The 27,216-nt window shown below is 46.0% G+C and overlaps 1 protein-coding gene across 1 annotated transcript in view; it reads right to left on the bottom strand.

Moving 5' to 3' along the window:
* wasf1 (WASP family member 1) overlaps positions 1–27,216 on the bottom strand; it is a 33,038-nt gene that overhangs the window by 1,704 nt on the left and 4,118 nt on the right. The window contains exons 4-11 of the mRNA XM_068724459.1: positions 25,944–25,995; positions 17,483–17,636; positions 13,167–13,284; positions 8,014–8,097; positions 4,384–4,440; positions 3,417–3,580; positions 1,748–1,927; positions 83–651 (exon numbers count right to left, since the gene is read on the bottom strand). Of these exons, the coding sequence (XP_068580560.1) occupies positions 83–651; positions 1,748–1,927; positions 3,417–3,580; positions 4,384–4,440; positions 8,014–8,097; positions 13,167–13,284; positions 17,483–17,636; positions 25,944–25,995 (1,378 nt within the window). The remainder of the gene's footprint in view (positions 1–82; positions 652–1,747; positions 1,928–3,416; positions 3,581–4,383; positions 4,441–8,013; positions 8,098–13,166; positions 13,285–17,482; positions 17,637–25,943; positions 25,996–27,216) is intronic.

Raw genomic sequence — 27,216 nt, 5'->3', positions numbered from 1 at the left:
GTGTGTGCTTTGTCCAGAGAAAACACGACCCGTCGCTGCTGGCTGGGGAAGTTTCAAACATTTCTAGTAAAAGTCGACCCACCTTTTCTGATGGCTTCCAACAGGACGCTGCGTGCATCGCTGATGGGGGGCAGATTGGCCGGATGGTGCCTCTTGCTGCCCACGTCGTGAAGGCTGTGGGGCGGCGGGGAGGCCATGGCTCCCGCTGAGGGGAAGGCCGGCACGGGTGGCGGGCCTGAGAGGCAGGGCGAAGAGCTCCGCGCTCCGGGGTGGGGCAGAGGAGGAGGCGGCGGGGGAGGAGGCAGGATGCTGCCGTCCGACTGGGTCCCGGAGCCCACGGGTGGGCCCCTGTCCAGGACCTGCTGGAGACGGGCCGGGGAGCAGTGAAGGGGAGGCGCCACGGGTGGAGGGGCCGGGTGCAGCACCCCCGGGGCGATCTGGAGCGGAGCGGGCGGAGGCGGGATAGCCGGGGGATGCTGCTGGACTGGTAGAGGAGGAATGGGAGGAGGAGGAGTGCCCCGCAGGCCCGTGGAGGGTAACGGGGGAGGTGGAGGGGGGAGAGGGGGAGGCGGCGGAGGAGGAGTGTTGGAGTTGAAGCCCGCTGTCCGGGCTGGAGACTGAGGTCTGCTGTCGGAAAAACCCGAACTGGAACTGGAAGGATGAAGAGAGAGGAAAAAAAGAGAAGGAGGTCATGATGGGGAAATGGACTACTTGAGAGGGACAAAAAGTTTAAATGTTAAAGAGTTCATATGCAGATCCAAGGTTCTGTGCCTTGTTCAATAAGAATCTAAAATGAAGAGCCTTCGTTCACACGATCAATGATGGGTTTTGTGTGCAGCTGTGCCGCATGAAATATGGGGTAAAGTGAGAAAATTCGATATAGAACACTTATAAAAGGAAGAAACAGCAAGACACCAGAACCAAAAGGTCAGAGAAATACTGAAGATTAGAAGAAAATCAAAACAAGATGGCTGGAAAGAGTTTGCTAGTGAGAGATAGCTGCAAGGACCTCTGTAAAAAGATCAATGAGGTATTTCTCTGGTGCTGCAGCCACAGCCTTAATCATTCCCTCTGATCTCTCCATCCCTTCAAACGGTGACATATGCGGCAAAAGTGCGCCGCCGAAAAAACAACGTGTAATGCGCTCAGTGGCCTTAACGCTGTATCGATCCTGCCCTGCTCCGAGCCTTTTCCCTTCTTCTTTATATTTATTTCTCTCCTTCAGCTCTGATCCACAAAACCTCCGTCTCTCCCTCCATCCCTCCATCCCTTCTTTTCTGCGCTGTTCTGCTGAGCTCTAACGGAGCGAAACACATCCTCGTCCTCTCGGAACACAATGAAAAAGAAAAGTAATGGAATGCCACTCACTCCGACCGACCGATCCATAAGAAGAAGAGAGAAAGAGAGAAACAAGCAAACCAAATAGATGGGGATGGGATTGCAATCTTTGTGTGTGTGTGTGTGTGTGTGTGTGTGTGTGTGTGTGTGTGTGTGTGTGTGTGTGTGTGTGTGTGTGTGTGTGTGTGTGTGTGTGTGAACCTGACACACAGTCAAATGGTATTTACACTTGAATCTGATTGGGCCACCAGATGAGCAGGATTAACTTTACAACTTCCAGGCAAGCAAATGTGAGTGAGCGCCTATCACTTTTTTGCAATTGCTTTGCAAAAACCCATAAAAAAATCCGCTCTATTAAAGTCTTTTTTTCCGACGGGACATAAAACTGAGGCGTCGTCTCCTGTCCCACCTGATCACAGAGGGTGGCTTGATCTCTCCCAGTGGGTGCATGAGAGGTGGAGGCGGTGGAGGGTCGTGGGGCCGCGAATACATTCTGTCCCCAGTACGGTTCAGCAGCTCGTTCATCTGGGTGTAGGGCAGCGCCGCCAGCGAGAAGGGCCCGTCCAAATGTTCCATGTACAGGGGAGCCCTGAGCAGAGAGACACGTTGTCCTTAACTCACAGTTTCTGTGCTTCCCCCCCCCCCTTCCAATTTCCCCTCCTTTATTTTCGTTTTTTTACTTAGTTTCAACAATAGACATTCTGGCTATGACTGCTGCTCATGCTACATGTAGCACAGATCCAGTTCTCCCAACAGAGCTTTATTTACAATGTCTCTGTCCTCATCTTCTTGAGGTGAAACTCTTTCATATTTTACCCGATGAAGGTCTGAGCGACTGAACGCGTGAGACTGTTCATCCGACGGCTGAGTCTTTGTGGGAGCCTCTAACAATCGAAGCGATGTCGACTCGTGAGCCCGGCACACATTTTAGCTGTACATGTCGAGAAGTGGAGAGCGGTTCCACCAAAGAATGTCTCTTTCCCCTCGTCTTTTCCCCTCTTTCTAGATTTATTGTGTTCAGAGGCTCAAAGAGATAGACGCAAAGATGCGGGAAAAAAAGTATTTCAAACAAAGAACGTTCTGTTTGTTCCTCATCCTGTAGATCACCTCACAGGCTGAAGATGGTCAACAGGTTTGGGAACTAGTATCATTGATTATACAAAGGTGGTCTAAATGTTAATGTGGTAATAATAATAATAACTTAGTCCTAATCAGAACACGTGTAAAAACAAAGAAAATAAAACGTCTTTTCATGATGAATCCTGTATTTATGAAGCAGGGTTGATTAGGAAACATTCTGTTTTTTGAGAATGAATTAGATTCAAATCTACACTTTGAACTGTTTTATGAAAATAGAGACGATGTTTTTGATCTCGATATTTTAACACAAGAAGAAATAAAATGAAATACAGAAAGTAGAATTATATGAGAACGTATAAACATCCATTCTTCTACAGTGGATTAAGTTACTCGACGATAATTACAGTTGATCTGCTTCTTTCTGTCTCTCGCACCAGTTTTGTGAGCAGAAATGTAAATGAAGCCTCTGCTTCAATTATAACGCATTCGTCAGAACTGCTGGGCTGCCTTCATGTTCGTCACGCTCTGTGGCTATTTGGTGACAAATCAAGGAGCGTGCATTCTCAGCCGTCTATATATATGTGCTGACACTGCAGTGCACTTCCTCATCAGTGCGCGGGAGAGAAGACTTCATGTCAGCTGTTCATGGCACTGACAAATCAGAAAACAACCACTTTGCATAAAATTTCTTTTTTTTTTTATTGATCACATTGACTGTCAGAGAGATTATTAAATGGCCACTGGAGCGTTGAGACACAATAAACACAGCCACAGACTGTAGATTGTATCACTATGCTGTATCCATGGTTACGTATCTGCATGCTGAGCCCCATCATTTGACACCTGCCGGTAAGTCCTCACAGGCTAAGTAGCCTTGACTAGAAATTGTAATTGCGCTGCCTAAATGTTTGTCTCTAACTTTTGGTCTCGTAGTCACAACCAGTTTTTGAACCGCTCTGAGATGTGTTGACGAAGACTGGACCGCCGCCGTGACCTACCTGTTGTCGTGGTAACCCGCAGATCCGTTGGCCTCCCTGTGTTTGTCGTCGGGTACGTCCTGGGCGAGCTCTGCGCCCAGTGCCAGCTTCTGCCACTCCTTCTTACGGTCGTGAGGCAACCGCGGGATCTTCTCCGGCTCCTGCGGGCGGTCGATCGCCTTCATCTTCGGTAAGGAGGGTGAGGGTGAGGGTGAGGGAAGAGGAGGATCAGGAGACGATGGGGATGGAATGGGGGACGAATGCGTCAGAGATGGTTTGTGGAAGAGACAAAAGATAAGAGGTTAGCTGCTGGTAAGAGAATAATATTGTCATCTGTTGACAGCTACACACTATACAAACAGCTGATAGATGTAGAAGTAGAAAGAGAAACCTGAGTAAAAGAAGCATCGTATCGCTGTTCAGACACATTTTAAATACATGTTGTCCCCTCTGGAAATTGACACTATTATCTGATGCTAAGTGCTGCAACACCATTATGTTTGTTTAACTACACGTGCCACATAAATATCCACAAACCCTCTTAAACAATTCACCTTCATTTCACACGTCTTTCTATTTGTCCTAAACTAGGTGACACACTACTGAACTAGCTTTCTGAAGAGACGAATCACACACACACACACACATTGAAGGAAGCGCTGTCGTAGGAGCGTGGGAACCGGGAGTGCTCAGTCACTGACTGTGGCCAAATCAAGTCATCATGCAAGTATACAGTTCGACTGAAGCATGAAACTCACAATTGTGACAATTTGAAAACTTTTTTTTTAAATTTTTTTTTTACATATTTCCTCAGGTTCTTTGACAAACAGCACTCCCTGCTACCCAGACTTCAGCATGAATGACTCAACACACACACACACACACACACACACACACACACACACACACACACACACACACACACACACACACACACACACACACACACACAGTTTTTTTTAAAATAAATCGCTGTATTTTCACATACCTGCCCTGGAAGGTCTAAGTACCTGTAGACCTGATCATACATGCGGGGGTCCTGCAACTATAAGAACAAAAAACAGAAACCATAAGAGAAGCACCGGGGGGGGGGGGGGGGGGGGGGGTCAGCGGGGGTCAAAAAATCGACACGGCACTGGATTGAGCACAACACCGCTGCACAACAACAGAGCGTTTAGAGGAGGTGGGACTAAAGGGGAAAAGAAGTGCTGTTAAACAGAAAATGACAACGCATGGCAGCGTCACACAATGCAGGTAGAGTGGGACGCAGCGGCACACATAGTCCAGTCCACACACACACACACACACACACACACACACACACACACACACACACACACACACACTGAAAGAAGACCGAGGTAGAAAGAGAGAGATTTCACTGGAATGGGAGGACAAGCTACAAAGGTGTTTCCACACTTTGAAACCGTACAACAACAGGAATGACATGCAGAACAAACACACACTCAAAGTCTACATGACAGGTTAAAGCACAACAACAACAACAACAACAACACTACTGAATGAAGCAGTGATCATTTCACAGCTCAACTAAATAACTAAATCCGTTTAGTCATCCTGAGCCACTTTAAGCATTCATGTTAGAAAATAACATACAATCCTGACATTGTATAGGTAGATGTGTGTGAGCGTAAGGTCGGTGTTATTCTATTCTATTTGTGTGTATGTGGTGGTGTGTTATTTCCAAGGCAAGGTAAAACACATCATATCCTGGGACTCTGCATTAAAACCAATATTAGTCGATTTATTTATGTCACTTAGAGTGTGTGTGTGTGTGTGTGCGTGTGTGTGTGTGTGTGTGTGTGTGTGTGTGTCTGTGTGTGTGTGTGTGTGTCTGTGTGTGTGTGTGTGTCTGTGTGTTTTGGTCTGATTCGACACAACGTGGGTTGTGTGACAGCGTCTCCTCTGCTTTAGCTAAGTGATGTTGACGCTGAGAGCGAGCATGGGAATAAATCCTAACGATAATGCGTATTGATTAGGTTCTGATTCATCAGGCCTGTTACCCGTGATGAGGCATTGGCCGAGGGGAAAACACACACACACACACACACACACACACACACTCAGACAAACAACGGCCTCCTGCGCTGCTCCGGCACATTCCTACATCTGGACTGACAAACTGAATATCATTTATTCCGAACATGAAGCGGCGATGCACCCTGACAACACTGCCTGCTGAGGCTGAAGGAGCCGCATCAGAAGGTCAAATATTTTAACCCGTCTTCCTCTGCCATTTTCAAAACTGTGCAGAGCGTCTGATAAAAAAAGGTTACTCTCAGCCGGACTGACCTCTGACTCCCTAAAAGGTTTGCAGTTATCGTGTCTTTGCAATATCCAAAGAAGCATTTAAAAAAGAAATAAGTGAACATTCATCTGCAAGTTGAAAGAGCATTATTACGGGGCTTTTTTTGGTTTTAATTGATGCAACAGTGAGGAGTGGCAGGAAGAACAGGTGGTAGACAGATAAAATGACAAGGAAACACAGAACCCGTAACGCCACCAGACAACCATCTGTGCAACGGGGAGCGCCGCAGAGTGACGGCTTTAATGCAGCGACATGAATGTGAAAACAGCGACGCAAACAAGAGAGGGAGCTACACTGTCTTTGCATATGAGAGAAAGTGAGAAACCGTGTGTGTGTGTGTGTGTGTGTGTGTGTGTGTGTGTGTGTGTGCGTGTTTGTCACAGCCGTTATAAATGTGGCTAATTTCCGGGGGGCTGTGCGGCTCCGCTAGGTCGCCATCTTTCATCTGAATGGACTTGTACTGGCAGAGAAGGTGTTGCTGCGTAGGCACTGTGTGTGTGTGTGTGTGTGTGTGTGTGTGTGTGTGTGTGTGTGTGTGTGTGTGTGTGTGTGTGTGTGTGTGTGTGTGTGTGTGTGTGTGTGTGTGTGATACAGCAGTTCTGGATTTATGATAAGTACAGAAGTGCACACCTTCCTACTCACTCGTATGTGCATGTTGGTGTGTGTGTGTGTGTGTGTGTGTGTGTGTGTGTGTGTGTGTGTGTGTGTGTGTGTGTGTCTCTGTATGTTCGTGTGGATGTTCAATGCGACAGACTCAGCAGAACCGCGGCTGTGTGAGCGGGTAAATAACCTCCGCAGGGAGGCCCGCCGAGGCCCGCGGCAACTGGACCACCCTGCTGCTGACGACAACACTAACCCCACACACAATACACACGGATTCTGCTGCTGCTGATCCATTGGATTTGGGTTGTACAGACTTGTACAGTGATTATCTGAGGCTACCGATTTCACCTGATGAATGCAATAAAAGAATATGAACCCAAACGATTTAAAAAAATAAAATGCAAATGTAATATCTGGAGCTGTTAGGATTTGATATTCGTGAGAAAAGAAACGTGCTCAAACGTGTCAGAAAGTGTTAGTTTGACCACTAAACCAAAACCAGCAAGGCACACAGGTCATCTAAAGAGGGCTCTCATTCCAAAGACACGATCACCTGCCGTGGGACCGAGGTGTCCTTCTGTTAGTGAAGTGTCTTCTCCGTGGCTGTGTCCCAAATTCCTCCTTTCCTACTTCAGTGATATTAAACTGACAGGTGTGGCTAACGACGTTTTCATATTTTACAACCCTCAACCCTATTCCTCCATGTTTTAATGGGGCTAATGGGGGCAACGAGTTTTGAAATTGGTCTAGTATTGAAGGGGAACGCTGCAGATGTGCAGTAACGTAATCACTCGTGGCAAACAAACACTTTTAGTGGACGTAAATGGTTGTTCCCATTTGTCCCTTAGAGACAAAAACATGGGAAATTAGGGTCCAGGTTGAAAAAATTCTAAAATGACCCTTAAAAGCGTTTAACCGTCACTGAATTTGGAATTTGGATCGGCCATTTCTGTTCAGGTTAGGCTGAGACTAGACGTACATAAATAATTGAATGAATAAATAAATATGCAAACCATAACCAGCAATGCAATTCAAAGCAGCTGAGCTTTTGCATTTATTTTTCTGAAACTTCAGTGGCGGGTTGATGCATTGACCTGCAGTTTGCGATCTGTATCGACCACATCTGTCTGCAGCTATGGCCTTCTTCTGCACCAGAATACAGACACGGCTAACGTTTTACTCTGAGCGCCGAGCGGCTTACCTCCGGTTGAAATAAAACGCTGCGTTCATGTCGTGACGTGAACACCTGCAACGCCGTGAACATGGAAATACCCTCGATCCCATATATAGGACGAGGAGTTTAAAACTCTGTGCCCTGTTTTATAACTGAGCAAAGATGCACTGTAATAACTAGTCAGAATGCTAAGGCTAGGATACAAACTACAACATTTAATAGGGGCCTCAAATGTTGTCCAACAATTGGACTTTTTTTGGAGGATCACTGATAAGACGCCTCGTCTCCTATCACAAGAGTAGAACTGGGATGCAGTCAGGGGCTTGTTAGTTGTTAGGTTGGAGGTGGGGAGCTCTCCTGTCCACAGCAAACCAGAGGGAGAGTGGAGAGAGGGGAGAGAGGGGAGAGAGAGAGTGAGGGAGTGAGGGAGGGAGGGGCTGCAGGCTACCGCGTGGGGAGCAGATGCTCTGGTGGAGGGAGGGGGGGGGGGGGGAGAAGGGAGAAGGTCTTACCTCTGGGGCAGTGTGGAAGGGAGGAGGGGTTTCAGAGAGGACTCTTATGAGGCCATTGGGACACACAAGATAAGGCATTTCCAGCTGCACAGAGTTAGACAGAGTTAGACCAGAAGAGAGATCCTGAAGCAGCAACACAATCCTGTTAACCAGTGAGACATTACAACATATCACACGCATGTTGGGTGTCTTCACGTGGCTTAAAATAGCAGATATTTTCACATACTTTGAGAGTGAAAGTTTAATTAACATAAAAATGATCTCCAAGCTGTAACCGGTAAAAGCAAACAGAGTTTTCGGTCTTTCTCCATTTATTTTTTTTACTTTTAATGCAAGTCAGTCTGATTGTATACGGGGAGCTATACTGACAATGCACTGTCTGTTATGGCAAAACTTCATCTAATAACTCACTTTCCTTAGCTGCTCTTGCACCTGCAATGACTGAAACAGTTGCACTAGCTTGCACCAAGCTCTACAGAGAGACAACTAGTGTACTAGTAGCACACTGGCTGAAAAGTTCCCATCCTAACGTGTGCAAACACAGCATCCTGTCCACTTTCTTAGCCGCACCATCTTAAGCGACTGCGATGTCCTGAGGTAGCATGCCCTGCCATTGATCGTGCATGACTTAAACTTCACTTGATCTGTGAACTGCTGTCATTGTTCTGCAGACGGCTGATCGATGAAGGAAGAACATACCAAAAAAAAGGAAATTTAGTGGATACATTTCTTTGCTTTCATTCAAATTGCTGCTTTAATGAGGTGTTGCATATATTCTGAATAGTGTTTCACATATTTCTCAACCCTCATGTGTAAAGAAGGTGCTGTTAAAGCAAGAAAAACACGTTTGTATTAGAGAGCGTCTCTCTGGTCAGGGCTGCCTGCTGCATTATGTAACTGTAACTGTAATCGTGGAGGCTGAAATAATTAACATGCATATTCTGTTGCAGGAGGATAATGATATTTGTAAACATGGCTGTTTTTTACTAATGACAGTTCAGGCCACAGCTGCCGAAGCATCGCGGTTAAAACTCGATCCATTCCTCTATTTGCTAAAGTTGTCGAAGTAATACAGAATCTGCACATTCAGCTCCAATACTCTGACGAGTGTGTGTGTGTGTGTGTGTGTGTGTGTGTGTGTGTGTGTGTGTGTGTGTGTGTGTGTGTGTGTGACAGTGAGAGCAGCTGCTGTGGCCCGTAGCAGCAGGGCACTGCTCACTGTGTCAGTTTTCGGGTCCATCTCTGCGTCTCAAGTCTCTTGAATGGACCTGAGAGTAGTTGCCGTGGCAACCGCAGCACGTGTGGGGAGGGGGAGGGGGTGGGGATGGGGAAGCAGTGAAGGATGGAGACGTGACCCTCTTTGCTTACTGCTACTGTATGTCTCTTTGGAGTGAGGATGTATGGAGGATGTTATTTACAGCAGTAAAGAAAAGATCCGTCACCTTCCTCAGGTCAGACGTGAACCTGGTTTAATGGGCCAGATGTTTTCTGATTCGTTGCATCTGCACACTTGAGCACAGTGAGTGCTTCGTGTGTCTTCAGAGTCGTGACATTTAAAACAGAAATATGAATATATACCGGACTTAAAGGAAATCGCTGATGCTTACAAAACCCCCCCCCGCCATGTTGTGCTATAAGATTGCTGCTGGCTGACACATTCCTCACGCCAGACTTTGGTCCTTGTCAGCTACTTTTACTGTTGATCGGGGACAATGTGTAGCATCCTCACTTCATATGTACCGAGACACCGACTCTTCTGCTGCACCTGTATCTTGAGACTGTCATAGGAGTTGTGCAGAGGGACATCTTGTAAGACTCAAATGAGCATATAGACTTTCTCTGAGCTGTCATCATCAAATAATGATGTAAACACAAATTCCGGTGTTGTTATTGTCTGGTTTCATTAGCATTGCAAATTGAATTCCTCGTAGTCATTAGATACTTCGACGATTTGCAGTTTAATTAGGGTCAGTCGCCTGCGAGGACGGGGGGGGGGGGGGGGACTTTTTATACCGGCTCGACAATTAACTTCAGCCGCCTCATAAACGTGCAGCAGTGGATAGAAATAAAGGCTAAAAATGTAAATGTCAATATATTCCATGATAAGGCCTATCCAGCTGAGTATGATAATGAGACGTGAGGAGGAGAGGCCGAGGGCGTCTCCACAGGGGATCCGGTCGCTAGAGACAAACCTCGCTGTGGTGAGGACTCAAAGAGAGGCAGCGATCGGTCTTCCTCTCTGTCCTCCTCAGTCCCTGGGACTTTCCTCTCTCCGTCTCCCTCCGACCGGCTCGGCACATAGTCTGCTGCTGATCCGCGGAGGGTGAGGCTAACACAGGAGCTAATGAGATTAGGACTCTAGTGGGCTTCTTTTCCCTTCCCTCTGTCCTGTGCTGCGTTCCATTCATCACTGGCTGCTAATCTGCGTGTAGCGTAGAGTGTGTGAATTTGGCTTTAGACCAACTATTAGGGGATGTGACTCCGTAAGAAAAAACGGCTGGTGACTGAAAGAGATGAAGTAGGAGCTAAAGCATTTTAACACGTGTTGCAGAGATCTATTTTCTGTGATGTATGAGACAACAGAGCGCGGACGCATTACATGAGGAACGCCGGTCGGGAAACTGGACCTATTTTAGCTTAATAAATCTCTCAAATACTATTCAAAAAATAGTCATTACACACCCTTACATGTATGTAGTGTACTTATATCACTGTACATTACTCTATCGTGAATGCCCGTTTCGCTCTTTGCTCACCGAGTCATTCAAATGTGGTCCTTCGCCACTCTTGGCTCAAACATTTGATTTGTGTCATTTCCTCTGTGATGTCAAAAGAACCTTTGACCTGAACCCATGACCTGCGTCTCGCTGCACAAGAGCTGAAATCAATTACTTTTGTTCCTCACTCGAAGGCCTCCAAACCCCTCATCCTGCTCCGGTGGACTCCAGGGGTGCCGAGTGTAAAACAACGCTTAAAGAGTCTAAGCTAGAGCTGATCCTGATCTCTGTTTATTACACACGTCAGGACCTCTCTATTGTCCTTTGACTGTTTATCTTCTGCATAAGAATCCTGGATAACCATGTATGTTCCTATATAGTGTTGTTGTTTTTAGGTTAGCCTTTTTTGTATTCTTCCCTGCTTTCTTTTCATTTTTGATTTTTCTTTAATTTGACAAAATAAGGTGAGGAATTGTGTCTTTACTTCCATTCGGTATGTCCAACATATCGTTTTCAACAAGTTTTCTATGTTTAGAAATTCTTGATAACGAGGCTTGGTGAGAATTCAACATCGTTCGCTGACTTTCGGTGGAATCATATTGCGACGATATGATCATAAGAGTCAAATTTGATTAAAAACGAGCAGCTTTTCTTTCATATATGTGAGGTGTTTTGTCTAGAACACATTTCATCAGTTCATTTTACATGTAAATTTGCATGTATTTGCCACATTGTGATAAATATTGAAATCTTAGTATTGTAATAATAATTTCCTGGCCAATGACTAACCATATGACGTCGTGGGGAAAAAGTAAGAGGAGCTGGAGAGAGAGAGAGAGAGGAGACAGACGTGAGCGCTGGAACATTGTCTGTCACGGAACAAAGTGCGTTGGCAGCCGATCTCGGATCAGCGTCACGGTGACTGACAGGTGGCGCTGCCCGTCAGGTCCTCGACGCCGCAGCTGCATTTTGGTGGATCATGGTGGATTTAGATCCGTTTAAGCATCTGTGTGTGCATTTCCATGCCTGAGTGTGTCTGAGAGTGTGTGACTTTTTGGGGTTATTATCTATCTGGGTGAAGCGTTTTCTTCTCTCGGCGACCAAACCTCAACCTTGATCTATCAATGATTTACACACTAAAGTCCAACCCGTGTGAGTGTGTGCACACAACTCTCATTTTCCATCCCTCACCCTATTAATGGTTGATTCTGCATGCTTTCCATAAAACACACACATATATATCTTCTCCACGCTGTGTTTGCCCTGATCCTCATTCGGACCATTTTATCAACCACGGCGGTTACACAAACCGACAAACATGTGCGCGTAATTCCTCTACTCCATCCTGCTCTCCCTGTGAACGTCCTCTAGGCCTTTCCATGGGGTCTGTCTAACTGCTGGTGTGGTGAAGACGGAAATGAACGTGGCTTTACTAGCTGAGCCCACCCGGGGCTTTAATTAGAGTGAAATCATTGGCATGAGCTACAAGCGGTCGTATCAACCTAACCCTCTGCAGGAAAAAAAAAAAAAAAAAAAAAGGCTTAAAATTCAAGTCATTTGAAACAGAAAATAAATACCCTTCATTTTTTTACATCCTCCCAAATAATTCTTGGCTGAACGTGCCCTCTGTCCTCTCTGAGCCGATTCCCACAATCATTAAAAACCTCATAACCAACAAATTATATTCTCTTCATTCACAGGAACCCTCAGTGGAAAAACCACTCTCCTTACTCCTCATTGAAACGTGACTATAATAAGCTTTGATTGACTGTGGGGGGGGGGGGGGGGGGAGCACGCCCTGCTTCCCACGCATGGAAATGCAAGCTGGGACTGATTAGTGCTCCTGATGCTCAGCGTTGGAAACCCCTCTTTTTATTGAGGAGGAGGAGGAGGAGGAGGAGGAGGTCAAAGCTCTGCATTGGATGTGGGCTATGAGGGTTTCTCTGCATGTGCAAGAGCACTTTTATTCAATTAGTGTGTCTTCGTGCGTAAAAAAAAATCCAACTTCAGATTGCGTGTGTGTGTGTGTGTGTGTGTGTGCGCGCAGAGGCAGAGCGGTGGCACACAGTGCAGGGGCAAGTGATCAGCAGATGCTCCCATTAATTAGACGTAATCATCGCACACGTAATAAATAGAAGGGTCGACTGGAGGAAGACGTGATTAATCTATACGCGGAGGCTAGTTAATGCATTAGACTGCAGCCGGGTCCTGGGTTTCTATCTGTCGGTTTTATTCAAGCGGGACACATCGATCTGCATCTATGGAGACTACAGGAAGCCTCTTGTTCGCTAACCTCAGCGCTCATGTGCTCACAGCCCACTGCTCACCGCGAACACACCACATCACTCCACTGCAGCGTCAAAGAATCAGTCGTGGATTGTTGCACGAACAGGAGGTGAAATGTGTCTCTGGTGCTTGCGATTGTTCTGACATTACCTTCTGTTTCCGCCTCTCCTTCCTCTTGTCCTCTGTGTCCTGCAGCATCTTCTCCCTCCACAGGTCAAAGAAGTAGGACGGGTTGGTGTAGAACTTCAGACCCTCCTTCCCATCGTCCCTGCAGATCGACAGAAGAAAACCCAAGATTCGCATTGTGGTTGGCATGCTGGAGAAGTAGTGCTCTTTTCTCTTTTTGAGACGCTAAATAATGAAAACAATCAATTTTTAAGCAAAAATTCCAAAGGCTGGAACCGCCTGTTTCAGGTTCTCAGAAGAGAACATTTGCTGCTAATGTGAGCTCCAGATCTCGACGATGCCACATTTCAAATGCAGCTTTATTCCATTTACAGCTAACTGTTAACCTTTTAAAAACGAGGCCTATTTGCAGGCCTCAGCTCGAATAAAGATAAGAAATACCTAATTAATTGTATAAAAAAAAAAAAAAAAAATTAAAAAAAAAAAAAAAAAAAAACTTTTTTTATATATTTTTGAGATGAGAAAAATCATGGAACTATCAGAATACATGTTACTGGTTCACATAAGATAAGGATGGAACACAGCAGAACTTGGAAAACTCAAAAGCTCGATCTTGAAAAACAGCACTTTTAGGGTATGGTTTTTTGGAAAGTATGGGTATCCAAGACTTTTAATATGCTGGGCTCTTAGAACAACTGATATAGGCTCTATATACACAGCTATACATAGATACAGTGAAACATTTATGAAATATAGAGCATTTCAAATTAGAAAACTGATCAAATACTCCAATATTTGAATAAAAAAGTATTTTTAAAATTCAAAAACACTCTATATCACTTCTATGTATCACTCATGATGTTCATTGAATCAATAGACCGAAGATTGGACCTTTTTTGAGTGTTTTAAGCTCTTTCTATGCCCTTTTTAGTTATTTAGTTTAAGGTCAAATCCTGCTTCGACTCTCTGTTCAGGGCTGTATCTCAGCCCCCCCTTCTCCGATTTTCACCATTGAGACATCCTTCGAACCGTAGGAGCCAATAGAATTGCCTGGAATTGAAAGCTAGATGATTGACAGCACTATTAGCCAATAAAGCTCAAAAAGGTCCAGCTCTGAAATCTGATTTGCTGAGCTTCCAACCCTCCCAAGAATCCGAGGAGTGTCGGAGAGACACGAATCGAACGGATTCACACGGAGCACCAGCAGCTGGACAAACATGCGTTGGAAGTACGGAGATATTCCATTTTTTCGCTGAGATTCGACCAAAAGTAAGTACAATATTCGATGAAAGCTGTGTGACTTTTTGTGTTCGAAGCTGAATATCTCTGCGATGGTTTACCGGGGAGAGAAATGGAAACTATGTCCGTAATCTCCGTCAGGCGCTCGTGCTTTTTCATGCTGCATGTTCGTAGGTAGCACGTTGCTAACGGAGTGTAGCAGCCTTTTTCTCCGGTCTGTCCCAGTCATATCGAGTATGATTTATGATATTTTGTTATTTGTTTGCTTGGCTGATGGGAGATGTGTTTGTCTCATGTAGAAGTGACCTAGTTCATGTTGTTCCCAGGACGCTGAGGTTTCTGCAGAACTATAACATCACTATATTCGTTCTTCGTGGGTTCTCTGCCAGTTACTTTTAACACAAAACTCTCTAAGTTTTGATGTACTCTGCGTCCAAATGGGGGACCCTCGGGTGTATCTGGTTTTAATGTCATCACTGATTCAGTTCTATTCAGCCTCTTGTACAGCAAATGGTAGAAAGAGGCCGTCACGATTTCCCAGAGTTCAAGGTGACTCCTTCAAATGTCTTGTTTTTGTTCAATCAACAGTTCAAAGGCCCCAAAATATTCCCTTTATAATAATGTCAGACTACTAAATTCTTACATTTGAGAAGTTGGACCCAGAGAATGTTGAAATGTTTGAAAAATTGCTCATATACTCGACAACACAGACACAATTATTCTCTTACAAAGAGTTTTTTGTTTGAGGACATTTCTGATTATAATAATACTTTTCCTGTGTCCTTCCCTTGCCTGTCTCAGTCTGCTTTCCGTCAAGAATTCATATATTTTTACCATTTCCCATGAATAACATAGCTCATGTCCCGCGTTATCATTCATTCTCTCTCAACTCTGCCGCTCTCTCTGTCTTCTTCGCTCGCATTACAGAAGCCTTTGTGGTCGGTGGCCACTGGGGAGAACGGCGCCTTGATGATAGGGCGGGAAACGGATAAAGACTTCTGACAGACACAGGTAGTTATCGCAAACCAAAAAGGTCCTTCTTGACAAGGAAATTATCGTACGCAAATGTCCACAGGTGCCGTCCGGAAATGTCATTTTACATCAACGCGGTGATAAGCCTCGTAAATCGTCCCGCTGATGTCTTTCTCTTCTTTCCTGGCTGTCTTTCTGCCCATGCATTTTACTCACCACTGGTCAGTTTGTGAAATATGTGGAAAACCTGTCAAAGACTGCAGCTTGGGAATGTTCTCAACCCCCAATAACAAACAAGCTTAACCCTTTGCAGCTGCAGAGTCTGTGTTTGACAAATCATCGGCTTTCAGTCTTGCAAACTCTGCAAGTTCGTCAACCACTGGAGGACACTAACACTGGAGTAGTGACCCGGAGATAACTACCTACACATCCAACCATTCATCCGTGTCCATCTGCCTATCCGGGGTTGGGCCGATGGGGCGGCAGGCTAAGCTAAGTATTCTACGTGTCCCTCTCTCTCTCTCTCTCTCTCTCTCTCTCTCTCTCTCTCTCTCTCTCTCTCTCTCTCTCTCTCTCTCTCTCTCTCTCTCTTTTTTTTTTTGGTGTATTACAACCATTCAGAGGTCCCATCTTGAACTTAGCTGCCTTCAGCCAGGGTCGGTCACAGCTTGGGAGGCAATTATTTGACGATGACACGGATAAGAGCAAGAAGACAGAACATGAAAAAAAAGCTTCAAAGGGCATGAGTGGAAAGTTAAATGACATGCAACACAACAAAGGCAAAAAAAAAACAATAGAATTCAACAATGGGATAAGGAACGAGGAGCTACTGTAGTGTGTGAGTGCTTGTGTAAATCATTGTACATGGTATTCATTCTGTGTATATTTGAGGCCTGTGTTTGTGTGCAGTATGAGTGATGGAAGGAGGGAGAGCAGAGCAGCTGTGTTCAGAGAAGATCTGAGAAATAACAGCCTGGGGAGGTGTCCCAGGGAGACTCCTGATGAGGAGAGAGGAGAGGAGAGGAGAGGAGAAGAGAGGAGAAGAGAGGAGAGGAGAGATGAACAAAATGAGGATTGTCTTATATGATAATTAGGTGGAATTGGGTGAAATTAGGCTTGTAGAACGTGTGTTTTTTTATGGGTGAAATGATCTTGATTAATCTAGAAAATGACCATCAGGTCTACGCACTAGTAGAGCACCAGTCCTCTATAGTAGATACCTCATCCACTCTATTGGACCATGTGCTCTTGGGCACTCCATCGGTTGTTATTCAAGGAGAGGTGAGAGCTCTTCCAGCCAGAACTGACCTTAAGGATTATATAGTACATGTCTGGTTCAACTATCACCATTAATCCTTGTTTGAAAAGAGAGGAGAAAAAAAAGCCTTGACATGTAGCCTTCAGCTGGCACCAAGTTTAAAATAAGATTTGGAAATAATGTCAGTGAGGCAGACGCCCACACTGGCCTTGTGCTTGGCCATGTCAAGGCCCAGACGTGGGCATCTACGGCAGATTGAAATACCGCAGCCCACACCTTTCTCCCTACAGTCCACATGTACGTGTCTGCACAAACACACACACACACACACACACACACACACACCACACACACACACACACACACACACACACACACACACACACACACACACAGACACAATAAAAGATTGTGTTTTTCCTGTAACCTTCTTCAACGGGCTTGGTCAGAGTGACAGTATTACACAGGGATGTGTCATGTTAGATGCTGCAGGAGAGAAAATGGAGCGAGAGGGTAAAAGAAAAAAAAGAAAAAAAAGTGAGAAGGCTGAGAAATAAAGGGGGAGGGGAGGGGAGGGAGTGCTGGCCAGCAGAGCTTTTTTTTTATGGATTATTCATCTTCAGATGACACTCTCTATTGCTCTGCTTGCCCGGCTCAACACTCAGGAGCAGAGAGATGTCTGGTGTGAAGAAGCCTGCCAATACTAATATACTTACCGACCGAGGTGCACAAGCAGCTTAGGGTGTCTTTCTTAAAGAAGGGACCAATGTCGCTTCTCCATCTCCTCTATTGCAGTATCATCATTTCAAATCAAAAGCCCATCATACCCAGAAAAACCCTTTTGGTGAAGTTATTGAAACCGGATTGAGACCTGTAGGGCGTGAGGATGTTGAGCGGCGGCGGCTGCTCGCATGTCTGGAAGGTCTCCTGCAGTGGGACGGGCAGCGACTTGCGGTCAAACAGCTGCTGGTCCTGAATGGTGGAGCTCCTGAAGGCCTTCCTCATGGTGATGTCCTGCAGAGACACTACGGACGGAAAGAAGGGATGCGGAACGAGAAAAAAAAAGAGAGAGGGAGAGATGGGAATATCGGTTATTAAAACATGTGACACAGGGTTAGGAACTAACAGACTCTCTGTCTCACTCGTGTCTTTGATGAACACAAGCAGCATTTGTCATCATCATCATCATCATCATCAAAACATCACGGAGCACGAAACCGATGAGAAACCACTCATCATCCCCCCTTGGACTAAAGCTGCATTGTTGTCCTAATTGGATAACTTCAGTTCCCAGACAAAGCAAACCCACACAGCGTCTAAACTAAGCTAAGCTAAGCCAGGCTAGGCTAGGCTAGGCTAGGCTAGGCTAGGCCAGGCTAAGGTCGTCTGAAAGAATAACTCGACGGCTGAAGCTTTCAGAAAAAAAACAACCAGGTTGGAGAAATTGTCGAGGGAAAGAGGAAAAACAACCAGACTGATGCTAACCCTCAGTCTGCTCTGGTCAAGTAGAAAACAGCAAGTCTTGGAAAGAAATCCAGAGCGTTGCAACTGGATCTGAATTATGCATGAGGGAATGACAAATGGATACACTTTAATGCGGCCCAGAGGAAGACTGAACAAAGTCATGTGGCATGGAGAAAACAAACACGACAAAACGACAACACAGAATCAAACGCTGGGCTGTTAGTCCGTACATTAAGTACAAACAAGTCATTGAATGCTTGTCTTGATAAAATGAGACAAAGGCATTTCACCGTGCAAAGGACAAACTAACGCAATCTGATCTTCCACATTGCAGCGGTGCATCTGGGTAATTACTTGTACACCCTCTCTGTAGTGAAGGGCCAGCCACCTGAGGCACTGAAGTATCATTATTAACAAACACTATCAGTGAGCCGGGGTTCGGTAAGTGACACTCTGGGGGAGAGAGACGGGAGGCCAGAGAATGGAAGAGGGTGATAAGGAATCTGCACGGACACAACAGAGTCAGGCTGATGTGAACGGGGGACGGAGCGAAGAGCCACTAACAGTAAAACAAAGAGCAGGAGCTGACGTGTGGCGAGCGTTTCCCAAGAAATACAGACTAGCTGATGGCTGAGGAGAGGGTGGGAATATAAGAGCGGAGGGAAAGACGATAAAACTAACGTGCGGAAAAGGAGTGGCGTAGAAGAGAGCGAGAGAACAAACAGCCGTAAAAACACAAAGTATGACTTCTGTGAGGAAAAAACCAGGAAGACATGAGCGAGGTGTCCCGAGGAGAGGTGCAGTAACCTAAAGAAATGTAGGAAAACTGGTGATGAACATCTCATTTCAGGGGAAAACTGAACGCACAACTTCGGAAACTATAGGTCAACGTCTGTGAACTGAGATGGATGTTCGGGTAATAATTTAACTGTTGACCTTCTCTTTCAAATAGGTTTGTTTTTGGTGACGATGCAGCATTTCCAGATCTCAAAAATCAACTTGGTGAGTGCAATCTTGTTATTGGTGAAAAGGGACGACGCCCTGAAACTACGCTGAATCAGACACCTTCAAGAACTCACGCTCGTGTCAGTGGGTGCAACGGAATGAACTTCAATTCCTAGATCGGCGACATCAGAGGTGACTAATGATAAGAAGGGGAAAGAAATCAAAGCCACGGTGGCATGACAATTACTGCACACTGCCCAAAGCGATCACAGAGGAGAGAAATGCCAGGGATAAGTGGGAGTAATGGGGAGATCTAAGAGTTTGGAGTAGATTAGGGAGGGTAAGGGACACAGATGTGGAAAAGGAGATATGAACATTAAAGCGATGCTGTAGTGATCCCTGTAGGGCATTTCCTCGCTTCCTTTCCACTGGAGGGTCAGAGTGACGGTCAGGAACATTCTCTCTCTCACTGCTTACAAAATGACAATAAATCCAAGAGTGCTGCATGCTGAGCAAGAACGCCGTGTCCTGCAGCCCCGATGCATTTAGGGGGAGAGAGAGAGAGAGAGAGAGGAGAGAGAGAGAGAGAGAGGCAGAGCGCTGTCAGATGGTGTGACCGAAATGTGCCGAGGCAACAAGCGAGAGAGAGAGAGAGAGAGAGAGAGAGAGAGAGAGAGAGAGAGAGAGAGAGAGAGACGGACGGTGCAGAAGTGTGTGTCGGGACGAATCTGAGGCAGACTGAGGTGGCTGTAATCCTCTGCCAAGCAACACTGAGCACTGAGAGAGGCACACTGCACTAATCAATGTGAGCAGAAACAAAGAAGGCACACACACACACACACACACACACACCACACACACACACACACACACACACACAGACGGATATCTTAGCATGATGTTCTACAGCCTAATTACAAAATGTCACTTATTCAGCTGAACTACCAATTACACCCATTTAGTAAAGACATTCAGCTAATGAGAAAAATGTAAGTGAGCTTTGAGTGAGTGAGTTAGTGGGAGGTTCTAAGTGTGTGCGTGTGTGTGTGTGTGTGTGTGTGTGTGTGTGTGTGTGTGTGTGTGTCGGGTCGAGCAGCACCAGGTGCAGCAGCAGCAGCCTCTGATCTCAGCCTGTGAACCTCCTTATCAGTGAGCCAGTGGGGGATAGTTTATCTCTCTCTCTCTCTCTCTCTCTCTCTCTCTCTCCTCTCTCTCTCTCTCTCTCTCTCTCTCTCTCTCTCTCTCTCTCTCTCTCTCTCGTATCTTTCTCTGAGACAGATAGCATCGAGCTGAAACACCCTCAACCAAAGGGAGGTGAGGAAGTTGTTGTTGCACACACACACACACACACACACACACACACACACACACACCTCTCAGCTTCCCTTAAGTTTCAAGGAAATGATGTTTCCCCTCTCTTCGCCCCCTGCCTCATCAAGATGCAGTACTACACACAACTTCTGAAGATAAGAAAAGGAATGGGCCAAACTGTCCTTTTAGCATGCAGACACGGCTCTTCATTCAGTTGTACTTCAATGCCGATGCTGTCCTATATTTCCCCTCCTGCAGCCCTGAATCACTCGTTCTCCTTGCGGTCTTTGCTCCATTCTTTCCCATCCTTTCCTTCTTTCTCTTGTAAACACGTTCATCGATTGTCCTTTTTCTTTCATTGTGTCCTCCTCCTCCTCCTCTCTCTCTTCTCACCCCGTGTTGTTTGTAATGCAAGATGTTACAAAGTAACTCAAGAAGTGAGGAGATGAACTGAATGCATCTCCTCAACATTTTGTTTTTGACTTGCGACGCTTTAATCACAGTGTTTCTTACTCCTGCTTGCTGGTCATCACCACAACGTTTCAGGATGAGCTATCATGAGAGTAAATTATGACTTCTACATAATTGCTGAGCGGTTACGTCTGATAACATCGTCCCGACCGCTGGTGTAATCGTGGAAGAGTGGCACCCACCCTCGGGTAAACACCGTTAGCTCTATCAGCACTTTTGCCATCGTTTGCACCGTTAGCACTGTTAGCACTGTTAGCACGGTTAGCTGCGAGCCACCCGGCTTAGCTGTCTCCATGTCGGGAGCTGTTGAGAGGCAATAGAAATGCTCCCAATATACAAATGTAATATTTCCATTAAAATAGTCCTGCTTGTTAATTTGCAGCATTGCTGAAACGCCAGAGATACTGAAAAGATAACTTCCACAATATAATTTGTTCTAGAAAACACTTTGGTGTTATGGTGAAACTGCGATATAAAATGTGATATACACTGCTATTTCTCTTCATGTATATTTTTATCCATTTGAATATTTCATTGTTTTTAATCTAAGAAGGCCAAGCGCCACCAATCCATGTAATCATCAGTGAGAGAGGACAATCTTCTCTCCTCAATATTTAGTGTTAAACTAACTCCAAAACACGTGTGAGGAAGAGAAAGCACATTCAAAATGTCTCTGGGACGTAAACTGATCATTTGAAATTCTAAATGCCTTTTAAAGCAGATGAGTCATCTTCACACTCCAGGACTCCACTCTGTCCAGACGCAGAGGAAAACCAAGACACCCTTCAATCACAAATAGGAGCTTCAGAGTAAATGAAAGACTCTGGACAGTTTGTAATTGTATAAACGGGATGTACAGGTACTGCTTCGGTTAGTGGTTTAAACCGTCACGCCAGCGAAGCTTATTGAAATAGACCGTAACAGGGAGCAGCAGAAAGACAGAGAGAGAGATGAAAGGGAGATAAGAGAGGTAGAATATAAGAGTCAAGGAGGGTTAAACAAACAGTAGAAGAAGAAAAACAACAAGGAACACAGAGAAATGCAAATAACAAAAGATCAAGAAGTCACGTGAGAGACTCAAAGAGAGGAAAAGAGAAGAAGAACCCTCTTATGGAATACAGAAGCAGACTACTAGACAAAGCAGAAGCAGAGAGGGACTATGGAGTGTACAGAAACAGTCAGAGCCCGCAGGGACTCGGGGTGGCTGGCTTTGTGGCCCTCCGAAATGGCCTGCGGCCAGTGCGGTGATATAACGACGCCATTAACTAGGGGATACAGGCCATTAGTTTGGTTGGCTGCAGTGATAGTGGGAGGCTAGCCTGACAGCACACAAATAGCATCCGCGCAAGATGGAGGGAGAGCAGAGATCAATCAGAGAGATGGGAGTGGGCAGGGGTAGACAACAAAGACAGAGAAGGTGTGTGTGTGTGTGTGTGTGTGTGTGTGTGTGTGTGAGTGAGTGTGTGTGTGTGTGTGTGTGGGAGGGGGGGGGCAGTCAGCGGTCAGGAGAGGAGGAAGAGGAGAAGAGGAGTGGGGGCCTAAAGGGCAACATGAGGGACGTTACGCTTTAAAGGCTTGAGGAGATTTGGCAAGGTGTGTGTGTGTGTGTGTGTGTGTGTGTGTGTGTGTGTGTGTGTGTGTGTGTGTGTACATGTGTGTATCAGTCTGAACATGCATTAATCATCTGATTAAGCACTTTTGACCTCAACCACTGCACACCAATGACACGGCATACATCACTCCGGCCTCCACTGCCTCTCACATCTCCCCGACCTTCAGCCAAACACCTTTTATGTCGTCCACACTCTGAGTCCGTACGCTGATGAAACATCCTTCGCTTCAGTGACTCCTGGAAGCCCTTTGGTGTCTGTGCAGGTGACCAGAAACAGCTGAGGCTGGTCTTTAGCACCAATACTGGGAGGAAGCAGCAGTAATCATGTTCATGCTAAATAAAAGCGATGATAACCAAATGTACCCAAAATATTCACCATTATTTATTGACAATAAAAATGGTTATGGTAAGAGTCTCTTTTAAATTTAAAACATGTGTTCATGTTCACACACGTTACGTCAGGCCCCGCCTCCTCCTCGTGTCAAAGCTTTGTACTTCCTGATTTGGCTCTTTCCTCACAAGATGAGGTCACTTCATATCATCTATTTTCTCGTTTTTGTCAAAACATCTTCGATGAATAATGAATGAATAATTATCCTCTGATTTCAAGTTTATGTTGTGTTCCATCTTTAACCCTTAATGTTTCTGAGTAAATATAATGAGACACGTGAGCCGTCCTCTTTGTTTAACGTCTCCATGCGTCCACTGGTTACCCCGTGTTTAACGTCACGTTGCAATGACTTGTGGGTAATTCCCTTAGGCTTAGTCAGCATACCAGCTGGGGGGGGGGGGCAGCGTGTCGGGTTCTTGCCAAGAAAAGAAGTGGATTAATGATAAGAAGATATCGTTTTAAAACATAAAAATGATGACTATGATTATGATATCAGCACAATGATCTCCTCTCTCTGTCGGTGTTTAGCTACTACCTCGGGACTAATGCCAGATAGATAATTGACAATCGACTCATGATTAAATATTGGATTTGAAATATTGATTGCCTGGGCATAATGGATGCATCTCTCAGTATCAAGTATTCAGTCAAGCCATAGCAAGTTCTATTTGTCTTGACTCATCTGTGCAGCTGTGTTTTTACTCAGAACTTACAGCAACACATGAATTACTGGGGCCTCAGTTAACAATCAAGAGATGCAGGAGGTGAGGATGCTCTCCACCACACGCCTGCTGAAGGAGGCGGGGACTGAGGTGCCAAGACCAGCCTTCTGCAGAAAGTACAGGTGTTGGTGGGCCTTCTGAATTATGCTGAGTGTTGCTGATGCTCTGGGTGAGGTTAGCTGAGACGGCTGAGAGGGGGAGTGGTGCCAGTCTTCCTAAAGTCCACTATCATCATTTTGTTTTCTTTCCACACTTCCTGCCTGCACCGAGACTCCTAGCTGTGAGTGATGACTCCCGCCGATGGCGTCTAGCAGAACTCAGCTGTGAATCAGGAGAGTGTAATCTGTCAGTTGGTCACTAAATGTTATTTTTGTTTTTGTCATTAAGGGTTTTAAAGAACTTCAAAGAGGCCCGCGAGGGATTTTGTGAATCTGTAAAATACATACTGTGTGCTCCGCTGTCCTCCATCCTATCCTAACCCCCCCCCCCTCCTCATTTATCCCTCCACAGTCCTGATTTATGGTCCCTGCCTGCACTCCCCCCCCCCCTCTCCTTCCCTCCTCCTCTCACGCCGACCACAGACCCACACTGACAATTACAAGGCCAGTCGTACGCTGGTGCTGATGAAAGCGCACACTTTCGACTGTGTACAGCAGCGTGTGTTTGAGAGGGTAAAGACAGGGTGGGGTTGGGGATGAAGGGCGGCATTTACAGGAAACAACCCCCCCCCCTCATTAAAGCCCTCCCACATCTGTCCATCTATCCTGCTTGCTGTTATAGCGGTTTGATTTTTACAATGGTGGAGACAGGGAAGTTAAATGCAGGTGTGTCCATTTACAAGACAAATTAATTTGGTCCCGAGGTCGTGCGGAGGAGTCGCACTGAGAGGGAAATCACTGCAACCTGCAGAGGAGGCCATTCCTACCTGGCCCAGAAGATTCTGCGGTACAATCCTTTTACACTCCACTGCTTTTTGCTGCAGTGCCCTGTATTATGTGCCCATCCCTCTATCCTTCCATCTTTCTTACTCTCCTCCTCCCCTCTGACTCCCACCCCACCGCCGCCGCCGCCGCACACTTTAAACTGCAGCTGAGCTGATCCTTATCCACTGTCTCTCCAGCCAGCGCTTCAGGCTAAAGGGTGGGAAGTCGAGCTTATTTATGAAGGGATGCATCAGAACACACAGTCACTCGTAATCTGTGTCCAAATGCAGAACCGTCACATGAATATGAAACAAGGAGCCTAGTGCCAAGACGATACAGCGACCGGCTTTGTTGTTACTGTTACTCCCCCTAAACTAATCTGTAGATGTGCATCTAACAAGATCCAGCCTATTATCTTATCCCTGCAGGGTGTTATAGCCTGGCTGCATGAGAGAAGGAGTGCGTGAGTGTGTCTTTGCCCTCTAACCTCTAGAATAATATGGACTCACTTATCAGTTGAGACGCTGCGCACAACGGACTTCCACAATTAGATCACGCGCACACAATCATTCAATTAGCGTGGCTACAGCGACGGGGGGGGGGTTAGGAGAAAAGGGTGGCGAGATTAGAGGAGGAAGATGAAGCGGGGAATGGTGAGAGAATGGCAGGTGAAGGGAGAGGAGACGTAAAAAACACGAAACCTGCGAGTCCTAGAAAAAACTAGGAAACAATTCATTGGCTTGTAAAAAGGCATCAGAGCCACAGAAAAAGCCATAAGCAGCGAGTGAAGCCCGGTGAGCATTTTACTGCCTCTGTATCAGTGACAAGAAAGCAGTTAGAGCAGCATTGTGCAGAGCCGTAAACACACTGCGGGCCCATGGGGGGGATCGATACGGCGCCTTGGAGCATGGGATTACACCGCTGCCATTCCCTCTCTCTCTCTCTCTCTCTCTCTCTCTCTCTCTTTTTTTTTACTTCGCACCCCCTGCACTCTGCTCTCTCCACGCTACCCCTCTCATCCCGGCCTCCCCTCTCTCAGGCTAACCGGGCTTACCTGACGGTCTCGCCGATTATCGCATTCCTTTTTTTTTTTTTTATTGTTGTTGCTCACCACAGATGCGGCCCGACGCACAATAGAAGAGGGTCTTTAGTGGGTACACAAGCATCCAGCCAAAGACAAACTCAAGAGTGTCTCCAGGGGAGGCAATGCTTTGTACTACTGAGGGTGAAAAATGACATCGTCTCATAGCTGCCTGTCCTCTAATAACAGCCATTAACACTGGAGGAGGGGGGGGGGGGGACAGGGACAGGTGAGCTCCATCACACAGCTGACACCACAAAGGCACCAACAAAGTGCACATCTAGTTTGGGGGCAGTAAGAGGTGAAGGTGTGACCAACGGAAAACATTTCAAAGAAAAGAGTGCGTGTGTGTGTGTGTGTGTGTGTGTGTGTGTGTGTGTGTGTGTGTGTGTGTGTGTGCTACGTTACTCACGTTCCTCCTCTTTGGGGTCCAGCTGTGTGACACTGATGGAGAGGCGGTCCCACTCGCTCTTGCAGGGAGTTGACCCGGAAAGAGAAGGTGTGAGCCTCGTTGAACAGCTCTCCGAACAGGTCTTTCTGCATATTTACCTGCACGAACACACACACACACACACACACACACACACACACACACGAGCAGCATTTTTAAAGAAAAATAACCATCAGAGCCATTAACAATTTTTTTAATGCAGCAATAATGAGAAAAAATTGTCTTTTAATTAAATTTCTTCAAAGTGTCATTTCTCACTTTTCACCAGCCGTTAGTTGTGTTTTACAGCCGCTGTCTCTGGGGTTAGGGTTAGGGTCTGTAACTCTGAGGTTGACTACAGAGCTTCGTCAGACACAAAGAGAACACTAGAAGTGCTGTTGTTTCTTTATAAAGCATCGCAGCTTCAAGATGTGTGATTACTGATATTAAAAGATGAAGAAACGCTGTGTCAGCGGTGAGGAGAAGTCCCTTGGGAGCCCAGCGTTGGAGGCTGACTGCTCCGGTGGAGATTTGAGTGCTAGAGCTGTTTTACATCAGACAGCTGCGTGACATCTTGTTAAGACGACAAAGAAAGAAAGAAGATTAAACTAAAGAGGGAAACTGTTCCTTTTACTTCAATGTTCTGTAACGGTAACTGTATTCAGCGTGACTCGTGCCTGTTGGCTGCTCGGCTCTGTTGCTGGCTGTCAGTGAAGTCTGCTCCTCTACTTTTTGAACCAGATGTCGGTACAAGCGTCTCTACTTGCCGCCCGGAGTGATTGACTGTTCGGCTGACGGCGCCGTCCGCCGCGTGGGCGAGGAGAAACGCGTTCGTGGCGTCAGCGACCAGGACTCCCAACGTGATGACGACTGAAAATCAGCCCTGAGTTTTCATCATAAACTTACTAGCAAAAAAATATGCAATTGTGAAAAAACTGATCTTGGATGTGAAGGATTATGAAATGTTAGTTTTCTGAATATCGTAAGACCTGCAACGTATTGTCCAGGAAATACAAACTGACAAGCAGGCATCAGCTGACTCAGTACCTAATCGACTTACATGGAGCCGAGGTGCATGAACAGTGTGTGTGTGTGTGTCCATTGAAATAGCTGTGTGTGTGTGTGTGTGTGTGTGTGTGTGTGTGTGTGTGTGTGTGTGTGTGTCACTGACTGAGGCTGCTGAGCTGGCGTATGACGTTGGCCAAGGAGATGTTAGTCACACACTCCAGCTCATTCTTGATGTTCCTTGGCAGCA

The sequence above is a fragment of the Cebidichthys violaceus genome, unplaced genomic scaffold (genome assembly GCF_023349555.1).
Source record: "Cebidichthys violaceus isolate CVI_PGR_0920_01 unplaced genomic scaffold, fCebVio1.0.p SCAF_31, whole genome shotgun sequence".
Taxonomy (NCBI): domain Eukaryota; kingdom Metazoa; phylum Chordata; class Actinopteri; order Perciformes; family Stichaeidae; genus Cebidichthys; species Cebidichthys violaceus.
Note: the sequence above shows the minus strand (reverse complement) of the source record. Positions and strands in the feature narration are given on the sequence as shown.